Raw genomic sequence first — 12598 nt, forward strand, 5'->3', positions numbered from 1 at the left:
AGATTTGATGTGGTCACATGACTATTAAACGACATCTAACATCCCTTGTAAATAAAAGCTTCCAGCATAATACCTCCCATCTCAGTTCTGTTCGTCCTAATAATTGGAAAGGATTGACAACCTGATGACTTATTTTCAAGACAGAAACAAAAATAAGAATTATTTGGAGACATGGGGAAAGAAGGGCATGGCAAAGAGAATAGCGGACCCTTGAATGGGAGGCACATTGACCTCAGCACATGGAAATTGATAAAAGAGACTGGGGGGAAAGAATGGAGAACTGTAGTAGGAGAAGACAAGGAGGGGCATACCGGACCCCTGACTTAGAGAAATAATAGAAGTATGGTGGAGTAGGCATGTAAGTGACTAGTCGGCTTACCAATAAGCAGGAGCTTATCGGTTAGCACTATTGACTAGTCGCATCGCCTCCCCTCACGGTGGCTCTGCAATATTAAGGGACAGGGGAGCTGGTGTGCGAAGTTGCTGGTTCAGTCCCTGTTCCCACAGTTTCTGATCAAACTTCAGAGACCTGCAGGAATAGGAACTGAGCCAGTGTCTTTGCGCACTGGCTCACCTGTCCCTTGCAATGCGGAGCAGCAGTGGCAGAAGTTATGCTGGGATCAGCTCGAGCCAGACTGCGTGCTGGAACTGCCTACTCCCATTGACCATTCAAGTACAATAATCAATAAAAAAATCTAACAACTACTCAGGAAAATAACCACATTTTAACATCCTTGTGGAGGGAAATATGGGGGTGACACAAGGAGCCCCTTAATGAGGGGTGAGTGAGCAGAGTTGATGAGTCTCTGAAACAAGGGATGTGAGGATGGTCCACAGGAAGCTTGAGGATATGTGGGAATTATATGCAAGGTTCCAGTTTTCTCCTTTCTCTTCATATTGGGGCTCTGTGTGCCCAGATATTCTCCCTTCTGCGCAGGAGCATCTGAAGCTGCTAGATTTACTAACCAGATGCATGGGGCTCCATGTGTTATGCATTTCTCTTTTTGCCATAATTGACCAATTCAGATACAGAGAAAAATGCACAAAAATAAATTCTGAAATGTGCTTTGGTGTAGCAACTAATGTAATGTGTGAACAAAACCATAGTAAGTGAAAACAGGTGGGGGTTTACAGTTGAGTGTTGAAGCACAGATCACTGAGATTCTACTGGTGTAGCAGTGGATGGATCAACTCTCTACCTTAAACCAGTTAAAACACTTTTTATACACAGATGCCAAACTTGCCAAGAGTCATGTGGTTAATTTGATGTAGTAGAACCATATACCTGTAAATTTTAAGGCCATATATAAATATTTGCAGAATTCAGGCCAAAGATATGCTTATCTTAGAAAACTATGGAATTTTAACACCAGAGATGATCTTATTGATTAGTAAGGTGACTAGCACAGCAAAACTGTATAGAATAAATTTATTTCTCTATTTATTAATTCACTAATATTACGTGCTTATGAAAAGGACAACAAAAAGCAACATTTTCAAATTTAAAAAATCAGGTTCTTTTGTGTCAACTAGTGTTTTGTCTGTAAGCATCTGGTATCCTAAAGTTGCCTATATAATTTATAACAAAATTATTCTTTTTTTTTAAACCTGCAGTGCATCACATGTGGTTGTGTCTCTTGTAGAAAACTATCCCAACTATCTTATTATAAATCTAGATAAGGTAAGTTTTTGTGTTTATTTCACATTTCTTTAGAGAGAAAAAAAATCCGAATCAGTTAACATACGGTATGTTGAGAGTTTGCTTGATGTGGAAAACTTTACATTGGATTTTTAATTTTGTAAAATCAAAATTGGTTTGTTGGTATGTTTTATGTACTAATTTAGAGCCAGATCCAAAGCCCAGTTCTTGAAGCCCACCTCAGTTCCGTTAACATGTTCTTTATTTTTCATACCTTAATGCTAATGAAACAAAGTGTTTTTATTTGGAGTAGCCATGAGTTTCAAATCTGCTTCCCAGCCATGTCATGCTTTTGTCAGTGAGTTTGAAACACCTACTCCAGCCAACTTGATTGGTTAGACAGTGGTTCTCAACCAGGGGGAACATGTTTCCCTTGGGATACATCAGCTTATCTAGCTATTTGTCTAGTTTTGTAACAGGCTACATAAAAAGAACTAGCCGAGTTAATACAAACTAAAATTTTATACAAACAACTTGTGTATATTGCTATATATACTATGCACTGAAATGTAAGTACAGTATTTACATTTCAATGTATTTTATAGTAAAAATAAGAAAGTAAGTAATTTGTCAGTAACAGTGTGCTTGAGACACTTGTATTTTTATATCTGATTTTTATAAGCAAGTAGTTTTACGTTATGTGTAAATTGGGGATATACAAGACAAAACAGACTCCTGAAAGGGGTACAGTAGTCTGGAAAGTCTGAGAGCCACTGGGCTAGAATAAAAGTTGCTCAGTTGCAGGTCTCATCAAACATAATTACTAAAACCTGCAGGATTACTAAGGTAATCCTCAGAGCAAAATTTTTACAGAATCTTCATCCCCGCAAGTTCTTTTGCACTTCCATTATTAGGGAAGCAGAAATAATATTGTGACTAGTCAAAACATTTAACTTTCTGTGCTCCTTTGCCTAAAAATACTTGAAGTCACTAATAGGCCTTGGAGTTACAATATTAACCAATTATGCTCTAAACTTATTTAGATACCTCTGGGAATTTTTGTACAAATTTGATTATGTAACCTGTGACTTGCCAGGGATGTATCCATTGAATAATAACAAGCTCTTTTGAAATCTTTGGATAATCTAGTTTTCAGCTACTTTTTGAAATCAGATGATATCTGAAAGATTAAGAGAAAATTTCATTTAAAGATAGCTCAGCTGACAACTTCCTTTTTTTCCCCTTCTCTATTTTGTCTGAAAATGTCTGTTTTGGTAGATTTCAATCATTTCTCATTTTTATTTGCCCATCTCACAATCATCTGTTTTGGCTGCCAAAGGATATCAGAGAACTATTTTATCAACAAAGTGAGTTTGAGCAAATGGATCAATTCTGCGGGACTAGGACTCTAAAATGTTGTTTAACTGACTTATTGCTAGATTTTTTTTTCAGTTACTAGATAATGACACAATGCACCTTTTAATCAGAGCAGATCAATTTTAAATAATAATCTTAGCACCATTTCCTCAAGATTGTTAGAGACTTTCTCAGTAAATAAGTAGGATCTAATAAGAATCTTTCAAGAAAACTCATCCTATGTACTAATATTCTGGTTTTTTCCCCTTTAAGCTGGACTATTGTGCAAGCTTGAAGAATCTTGAAACCATTTCAGAGAAGCAAAACTACAAGTTTATTCAGGTATGGACTTTTTAGAAGCAAACTAACAGCTTTTACATCTAGGGTTCTCCAGAACTGAGACCAGATTTGGGGGTTCTCTCTTTCTCTTCTGCTTTTAGTGCCACCGACTCATGGGGTAACTCCTCAAAAACTGTAATACATAATTAAATTCTAACTTTTAGTCTATAATCAAGCCTCTGAATCATGATGAATTATCTTTGTTTTACTCTTGTAACTTTTGGGGTAACTTCATGAATAGCGGGTGTATTTCTTGGCACAATAAGGAACACATTATTTTAAATCTTTTACCTGTTTTTGCAAATGCACGGGTTTGTGTAAAAAATAGGAACTCAACAATCTACAATAGAGTTATCAAAAATCCAGGAACCTTTGGTAACAAAGACTGAGTACAATAAAACTCCAATAGTCCGGCATCCAATAGTCCGGCATCCAATAGTCCAGCCTAGTGAGTGAGCTTCGGCAAAAAATGAGTCACAAGGTAGCAGCAGCAGCAGCAGCTGAACTGAGCAAAAAGGGTAAAAAAAGGCTTAAAAAAACTAAAACATTACGGTATACTGTATACAGTATGTACAATAAAAAGGGTTAAGAACACTTCATTTACAGTATATAATGTATACAGTATATAATTATATAAATAAAACCAGTTTATAGTACCTCCTGATAGTCCGGCATATCTGATAATCAAGCACCATCTAGGTCCCATAGGTTCCGGATTATCGGAAGTCTACTGTAATACTCATGCACTTTAAAGAGCATTTAAAGAATGTGTTTTAGCTTTAAGGTGGGAAGATGTTAACCTAGTTCTTCCTTTGTGTGTGTGTGTGTGTGTGTGTGTGTGTGTGTGTTTTTTTCTCAGTGCAAAGATAAATACAGAATAGTTACATTATTGGAACTATTGCCAACCAGTCGGTTACCCAAAACTGTGGACTCACTAGATCCTAGAATTCTCTTCAGATAATCTTCCATTTTTACACTAGGTGTCACTGTTCAGTCACATATTATTCATAACAATTCGTGGTTTTTATATATAGTATAGCTAAAACTTTTAAATAGCTTGGATGCTAATACAGATTGGACCTTTCTGGTTCGGTATCCTTGGGAACCGAGTTGTCCTGAATCAGGGAGTTTGCCGGACAGCTCCTCTCCTTGGGGCTTCCTGCCCTTGGCTCCACTAATGCTAGAGAACCCCAGCCCTGGCCTGGGCTCCCCACCCTGCTGCCCACACGCTGCCCCATGTTCCCCCTGGGTTTCTGGCCAGGACAGCCTGGCCATGGCCAGGACAGCCTGGCCATTGCCAGCCGCATTGCCACACAGTGTTCCCTGGGGTCTCCGCTGCCACCAGCCCCACTGCCACTGGGATTTTCATGGCTGGGACCATCCGGCCACACTTTGCTCCGCTGGGGTTTACCAACCGGGGCCCTGCTGCTATCAGGGGTTTCTGTCTGGGGCTGCGCCTGCCACCAGAAACCTCACTGTAGTTGGGGGTTCCCCAGCTGGGGCTGGGATTCCCTAGTTACCTGGTGCAGCTGAGGTACCTCGCTGGGGTGGAAGTTCTCCCGGCCGCTGCCTGGTCCAGCTGCTGCTGGTCCAGCCTCTGGGGTTCTCTCAGCTGGCTCCAACTCCCATCTCCCAGGCTCTTTGGTGAAGCAACGTCCATGGCCCTGCTGGCCCACAGATGTTGCCGGACCAGGGTGTCCCAGATTTGGGAGGTCCAAAGATATTTGGAGATATTTATTAATTTTTTATTGAAGATAATTTAGTTCCATATTGAATGGATAGTATAAATAAATAATCCAAAACCTAAAAACAAACAAAAAAATTATTCTTAATACATTAGAGAGCCTTGCTTGAAAAGCATGAAGTACATTTATATTTCCTTATTTTTAGGGGTAGATGTACTCTATCTAAAACTTAATCACAGAGGAAAATCAGAATCTTAATGTCTAAACTACAGAAAAGCATAGGTTTTTGAATAATTTTTAAAAAGTGAGTGTGTTCTTTTCTTTATTTTTAACAGCGTTTTTGCTTGTTCATTGAAGATTGCATTTTCTTTTTCACATGGATTGTCTTAATTTGTTTAATTAACTTTTTCATATTCTTTCAAATAACAGAACTTTTGACCCCGTGACTTAGTTCACAAATTATGACTTCACGTAGATTGTTTCATGGGGGAGTTTTTTTACTTGCTGTTTCTCTGATAGTTCACATTCCAATTAATGAAAATGCATATTAATTTAGGAATGTAGTAATGTAAGTGCTGAAGTACATTAATTAGGTAATTGCAAAGATGTAATTTCTGCAGTATTTTCTAATAGACTGACAGTTGCTCTTGCTTTTGCTCATTTAATATTTATTCTGTATAATTTAAAAATTATTTATTGACAGCAGCTTGTTCTGACAAGGAAGCTTTTGGTTTGGGGCAGTGAGGGAAATAACCTGAGATTTACTTTTTAATATGCATTTTATTCAATTAATGGTCCTCTGCTGTTTAAAGTTACATTTCTGCTACATGGCTAGTTTGATCTGTAAGTGTGAAGATTATCCAGTGTTTTGTGCTTTTAGCCTTAAAATGTGATCAGGGAACTGAATGACTTTTGAACATTATTTGGGAGTTTATTTTATCAGTTTATTGTAAGTATCAACAGTAGAATCAGTTTCTATGCAATCTTCCCTCATTAATTTTTAACCATAAAATCATAGGAGTTGTGTTATATGGTATTACAAATTGAACAGTGCATGACCTAATTAGGCAACCGACACAGCTTTTGGTTGGAGAACAAGTGCCTTGTTATTTGAAGAGCGAGTTAGGCATATATTGGTGGATGGGAGTGCAGCTGTCAAGGTCATGTGTTTACATCCAGAATTAAAATTTGGTGTGAGGAGAAAGAGGAACTGTATTAACGGAAATGGAATCTTTCATCATCCTGCTCTCCATTCCCTTAAACCTATTCAGAAAAATACTTTTTCATGAGATATGTAAGTTTCCAGTTAAAAAATTCCCAACTATAATTTAAGACCTTTAATTCAGGATAGCCAGAGAGTGTGGTAGAAGATTTAGAGTAGGGATGTAAAATCTTGTTTAATTCGTTAACTGGTTAAATGGGAGCAGGTTGGAGCAGCCCTCTCGCCAGCCACAGTGATGCTTGCCAGGTTACTATTTGATTACTCATTTACATCCCTAATTTAGAGTGTATTTTTACAAGATAGGTGGCAATGCGAAATAGTGCATTCTTCATAATTCTGAGCCAAATTGTAAAGCCCTTATTCATGCTGATGAGTCATTGAGGTGGCACTACTTTTATATAAGTGCTACATAACTTAGCTCTTTTGATTACCTTGCAATATATTTTTATATAAGCTATTCAATAAACCTAGACTAACATGGTAGTATACAAGTAATCAACAGGAATGCAGTCTTGCATATAGTCACAGATAAAATGAACAAAACAGACTCTATGCTAGTGGTCACCAACCAGTAGATCAGGATGTACTAGTAGATCTTGGAGCCTCTGACAGGTTATTGTGATTGCTTTGGCCAGGAAGCTATCAAGCGCTGGCACTTCAGTTGCCCCTTCACCCACTGTCATGCTGCTCCTGCCCTCTGCCTTGGAGCTTCCTCCCCCCCCCCCGGGAGCCTCCTGCTTGCTGTACAGGGTGTGGGAGGGAGAAGAGGGGGTGCTGATGTCAGGGAGTCCCACACAGAGAGAAGGGGATGGAGGGAGCTTGGCAATGCAGATCTCTGTGATTGTCTCACACTGTCTGGGTTGTGTGTCTGTCATTCTCACAAACACACACTGTCATTTACTCTCATTTCCTGACCCAACACACATGTGGGGGGTTATTGTTACTTTTTTTACTGCTTGCAAAGTGGGTTAGTTTTGGTTTTTGACTGGCCTGTGCATTTCATAATTTTCATTTCTCTGTCATGTTTAAATGTAATTCCTTGAGTAGTGAGTTCTAAAATGCCTAACTTGTTGTGGCTGGAGTCACTACCCCTGTGGTAATTGCTGCTCCTGGAAGCAGCAGGCATATCCCTGCAGCCCCTGAGAGAGGCAGAGCACGGGGTCTTTTGCCTGCAGACCTCACTTCTGCAGCTCCCTTTGATCAATAATGGGGAACAGTGACCACTAGAAGCTGTGGGCTCAGTCCCTGTAGCTGAGGGGCAGTACATGGTGCCATGGAGCCATTGCTGTACATGCCCACTGCTTTCAGGAGTGGTGCAGGACCAGGGAAGGAGTAAGCCTGCCTTAACTCCACTGCTTCACCACCCAGAAGCCATCTTAGTCAAATGGTGTCCAACCAGAGCCTGCTTCCTGAACCCCTGTTCCATCTCTGAATGTCCTCCAGCATGCAACCTCCTGTCCCAGACGTGAGTCCCAAATTCCTTCTCAGAGCTTGCACTCTGAAACTTCTCCTGGACCCCAGGCCTCCACCCTGGGCTAAGCCCGGAGCTCCTCTCACACGCCAAACCATGTGGCCCAAGACCAGAGCCTGCACCCAAACCCCTTACCCACCCTGGTGAAAGTGAGTAAGGATGGGGAGAGGAAGGGAGATGGAATGAGCAGGGTGAGGCTGCAGAGAAGGTATGGAGCAGGGATGGGGCATCAAAGAAGGGGCAGGAAGGAAGTGGGGCAAGGTTATTTGGGTTTGAGGTAGATCTTACATTGCACTTAAATTGAAAAAGTGATCTTGTGCTTAAAAAGGTTGGAGACCACTGCTCTATGCTGTTTTTACATTATAGATAAAATGTGGTACAATTAAGAATCATGACTCCATTATCAAAAACTGATGGATTGCTATGTTTTAATCTAATTGTTTTTTCTCTTTAGGGTGACATTTGTGAACCCCATTTTATAAAACTACTTTTTGAAACTGAGAAAATTGATATAGTTCTACATTTTGCAGCACAAACCCATGTAGGTGAGCACTGTTGCATGTTGTAATTGTAATACATCTACTAGATTTATTTAAACAAGTAATCTATTCCTGTTGTTGCTGTTTTCATTCCTGTTGCCTTCATACTACTGAACAACCAAAATTGTCTGTATCAACAAAAAGTAGCATGGTTAAGAATTGGGGTTTGTCAACATTTCCATTATAAATCTCTTTTCAGGGATTTACAGTTTAGTGTCCCCCCCCCCCAAAAAAAAAGGCGCCCCAAGGCAGAAACTAGGTGTTGAGAAGTCCCAGCTAGGGAGTAGTTTTAAAAACAAATTTTATCCATAAGCTAAAGACCTGCAAAATATAGCTAACTACCATCTCATGATGCTCATTGTTAGTGGGTTGTGTGGTTTTTTTTTTTGCATCCCTCTGAACCTTAATGAGTAGTATGCCATTACACTTCTTTTCTTCTTAGGTTCTAAGGGTGTGTCTAGACTACATCCCTCTTTCAACAGGGTGTGTCTAGATTACATCCCTCATTTTTTGAGGTTTACAGGATCTTTCATAAGAACAGCCATACTGGGTCAGATCAAAGGTCCATCTAGCCCAGTAGCCTGTCTGCCGACGGTGGCCAACACCAGGTACCCCAGAGAGGGTGGACCGAAGACAATGATCAAGTGATTTGTTTCCTGCCATTCTTCTCCAGCTTCTGACAAACAGAGGCCAAGGACACCATTTTATCCCCTGGCTAATAGCCTTTTATGGACCAAACCTCCATGAAATTATCTAGCTTCTCTTTAAACTCTGTTATAGTCCTAGCTTTCACAGCCTCCTCTGGTAAGGAGTACCACAGGTTGACTACACGCTGTGTGAAGAAGAACTTTCTTTTATTAGTTTTAAACCTGCTACCCATTAATTTCATTTGGTGTCCTCAAGTTCTTCTATTATGGGAACTAATAAATAACTTTTCTTTATCCGCCATCTCCACACCACTCTTGATTTTTATATACCTCTTATCATTTTCCCCGATGTGCATTACTTTACACTTATCCACATTAAATTTCATTTGCCATTTTGTTGTCCAATCACTTTTGGTGAGATCTTTTTGGAGTCCCTCACAGTCTGCTTCTGTCTTGACTATCCTAAACAGTTTGGTATCATCCACAAACTTTACCACCTCACTGCTTACCTTTCTCCAGATCATTTATCAGTAAGTTGAAAAGGATTGATCCCAGGACTGACCTTTGGGGGACACCACTAGTTATCCCTCTCCAATCTGAAAATTTACCATTTATTCCTACCCTTTGTTTCCTGTCTTTTAACCAGTTCTCAATCCAAGAAAAGACCTTCCCTCTTATCCCATGGCCATGTAATTTACACAAGAGCCTTTGGTGAGGGACCTTGTCAAAGACTTTCTGAAAATCTAAGTATACTATATCTACTGGATCCCCCTTGTCTGCATGTTTAACCCCTTCAAAGAACTCTAATAGATTAGTAAGACAGGATTTCCCTTTACTTTTGTCGACTTTTGTCTAACAAATTATGTTCTTCTACGTGCCTCACAATTTTATTCCTTACTATTGTTTCGACTAATTTGCCCGGTACTGAAGTTAGACTTACCAGTCTGTAATTGCCAGGATCGCCACTAGAGCCCTTTTTAAATATTGGTGTCACGTTGGCTACCTTCCAGTCATTAGGTACGGAAGCCGATTTAAAGGATAGGTTACAAACCACAGATAATAGTTCAGCAATTTCCCATTTGAGTTCTTTTAGAACCCTTGGATGAATGCCATCTGGTCCCGGAGATTTGTTGTCATTAAGTTTTTCCTATTTGTTCCAAAACCTACTCTAATGACTCTTCAATCTGGGACAGTTCCTCAGACTCATTCCCCACAAAGGATGGTGCAGATTTGGGAATCTCCCTAATGTCCTCAGCCGTGAAGACTGAAGCAAAGAAATCATTTAGTTTCTCCTCAATGGTTTTATCATTCTTGATTGCTCCTTTTATATCTCAGTTGTCATGGGGACCCACAGGTTTTTTTAGTGGGCTTTCTGCTTCTAATGTACTTAAAAAATATTTTGATATTTCTTTTTGAGTTTTTGGCTAGCTGTTCCTCAAAAAAGCCTTCCCTTTTCGACAAACCGTGTCTAGACTGCAGTTTTATTTTCGAAACAGCACTTTTTTGAAAGAGTGCCATGACGCGATTATGCAAATGAAGCATGGGAAATTCAAATCCCGGCTTCATTTGTAATTTCGAAGTGCCTAATTTACATCCCTCTGTCGAAAGAGGGGTGTAGTCTAGACTCACCCTGATTGTTGTCTGAAGCAGATGTGCAATTACCATGGAAATCAATGAATAATGTTAACATCCAGGAAAGTGCTAAACTCTAAAAGATTTTTTTTTAAATTTACCTTTAAGTGCCTAAATATAAACTAACATTATTCAATGGAATTGTCAACAGAGGGCATCAATATGATAAATTCCATTATTCAAAGGACTTTTTAAACTGCCATTACCTTCATGCCGCACAATAATTCATCTTCATTGGTACTGCTACTATAATTCCAAGTGAAGCAATTTCAGACATCGTCTATTTTCTTAAAAGCTGCCAGGTAGAAAAAAATATTTCTTTACCCTTTTTCTTACTCCCCAAGCCCCCCGATCCCTCCTCATTTCCCCAAAAGAAATTGTGCAGGTATTAAGTTCAGGGCACAGTTCATTTTTTGTCCATAATAGATTTAAAGTTAAGAATCACAGGACCTTAATGACTAGAAGGAAAGCTTTGTATCATTAGACTGAAATTTTCATTCAAATGTTGTTTCTTGCACTGCCAGTTTTTCAGACTAGGCCGTTAAAAGGTTGCATCAATGCTTCTTTCTCCTCCGCCTCACTCCACCCCCCCCCCCCCCCCCCATGTACAATACATTGTACATCTTTATTACAAAAGCCTGGCTTTTTTGATTCTGAACTTTTTTTCCCACAACATTTAGATTGCATTTCACTGTCTGAAAATATCAGATTTAGTGTAAAGTCATTCATGGAACTTCAGGTTGGGTGATATCCTTTTTGCCCTGAACTCAGATGTGAAAACTGGTAATCCAGGGCTCCTACATGAAATTTTAACTTTTGTTAGCTTCTTTCTTGGAGAAACAATTTTAAGAATATTCCTTTGTCATTTCTTCCTCTTCTATAGGGAACAGTTGTTCTTGAACCCTGCACACCAGATGGGACTATTGATACAATAATTTGTAATAGATAAAAGTGTAAATGGTGGAGCATTACAAATCTAAAAAATTGTAACATTGTTATAATGCCAGGTTTGAAGTAGTCTTTAACACTATTCATCTGTCTGGCTATCATATATGAGCGAGAAAACAAAAGAGAACCAACACACACAAGGGCTACTAAGAGATTTCCAACTTGTGTTTACTAGGCTAGCAAATATGAATACCATAAAAGGCTAATTGAAAAGAGGATGCAGTTAAGGTTGAGTGTTCAACCTAACTCTGTTTTCATGCTTAAATACTTAATTTTTCTATTGTAGTGTGTTAATGCTGGGTTTTTTTAGGTGTTCATGCACATCAATAACAATTTTTTCCTGAAAAATGCTCCAGAAAATAGTTACATATGCACATAGTACAAAGTTGGGAAGTAAAACTTGCAAGCATCAAGGTTTTAATGTGACTTCTTTCAGTTAGTTTTAGTGTCTTATGTAATGAGTTGTTAAAACTAATGTTTCAGTAATAATAAATTAATGTTTGGATAGTTTATTTCAATCTATACTTATAGCATACTTGAGTTAGGCCTTTTGTTAGGCCTGGCTGTGTTAAAGTAAATTCACTTGAGTTACCATTTAACTTAGTTAACTCTTCTATAAAGGCAAATATAAGTACTCCGCAAACATTCATTCCTGGTTGTAGTTCACCCTCAAATTGGTTATGGTTCAATAGCAGGTACAAAATTTGTCTTGGCGCAAATACGGGGAATTTCTATATTTGCCTTTATGGTCATGTTAATTGACAGTCAAGTAACTCAAGTTAAAACCCCATTGAATACTCTCATCACCACAGTGCCTCATGAGCCCCTGCTCATTTTTATGTCAGATAATCTTTTTAAGGTCTTCAGTGCCTGAATGGAAAACTTTTTTCCATTCTCTATCCTAGAGAGATTACATTCTAAGCCACTCATTCTGTTACAGATCTTTCATTTTGGCGTACTCTGGAATTCACCTATGTGAATGTTTATGGCACTCATGTTTTGGTCACAGCTGCATATGAAGCCTGTGTGGAGAAGTTCATTTATGTCAGCACAGATGAAGTATATGGAGGTAGCATTGATGAGGTGGGCTTGAAAACATAGTTGTATTTTTTGCACTCGA

The 12598-nt window shown here is 39.0% G+C and overlaps 1 protein-coding gene across 3 annotated transcripts in view; it reads left to right on the forward strand.

The window, feature by feature from the left end:
• The window catches only part of TGDS (TDP-glucose 4,6-dehydratase), a 30293-nt gene that overhangs the window by 3288 nt on the left and 14407 nt on the right, over positions 1 to 12598 (forward strand). For 2 of the 3 annotated variants that reach the window (XR_012900576.1, XM_075918821.1), the window contains exons 2-5: positions 1615 to 1681; positions 3269 to 3337; positions 8167 to 8257; positions 12419 to 12561. Coding sequence is in view for 2 of the 3 variants with exons in the window: in XM_075918821.1 (XP_075774936.1) it covers positions 1615 to 1681; positions 3269 to 3337; positions 8167 to 8257; positions 12419 to 12561 (370 nt within the window). In the remaining variant the exon portion in view is untranslated. The remainder of the gene's footprint in view (positions 1 to 1614; positions 1682 to 3268; positions 3338 to 8166; positions 8258 to 12418; positions 12562 to 12598) is intronic. The other variant, XM_075918822.1, reaches the window with a different exon arrangement.

This window comes from Pelodiscus sinensis, chromosome 1 (assembly GCF_049634645.1).
Source record: "Pelodiscus sinensis isolate JC-2024 chromosome 1, ASM4963464v1, whole genome shotgun sequence".
Taxonomy (NCBI): Eukaryota; Metazoa; Chordata; order Testudines; family Trionychidae; genus Pelodiscus; species Pelodiscus sinensis.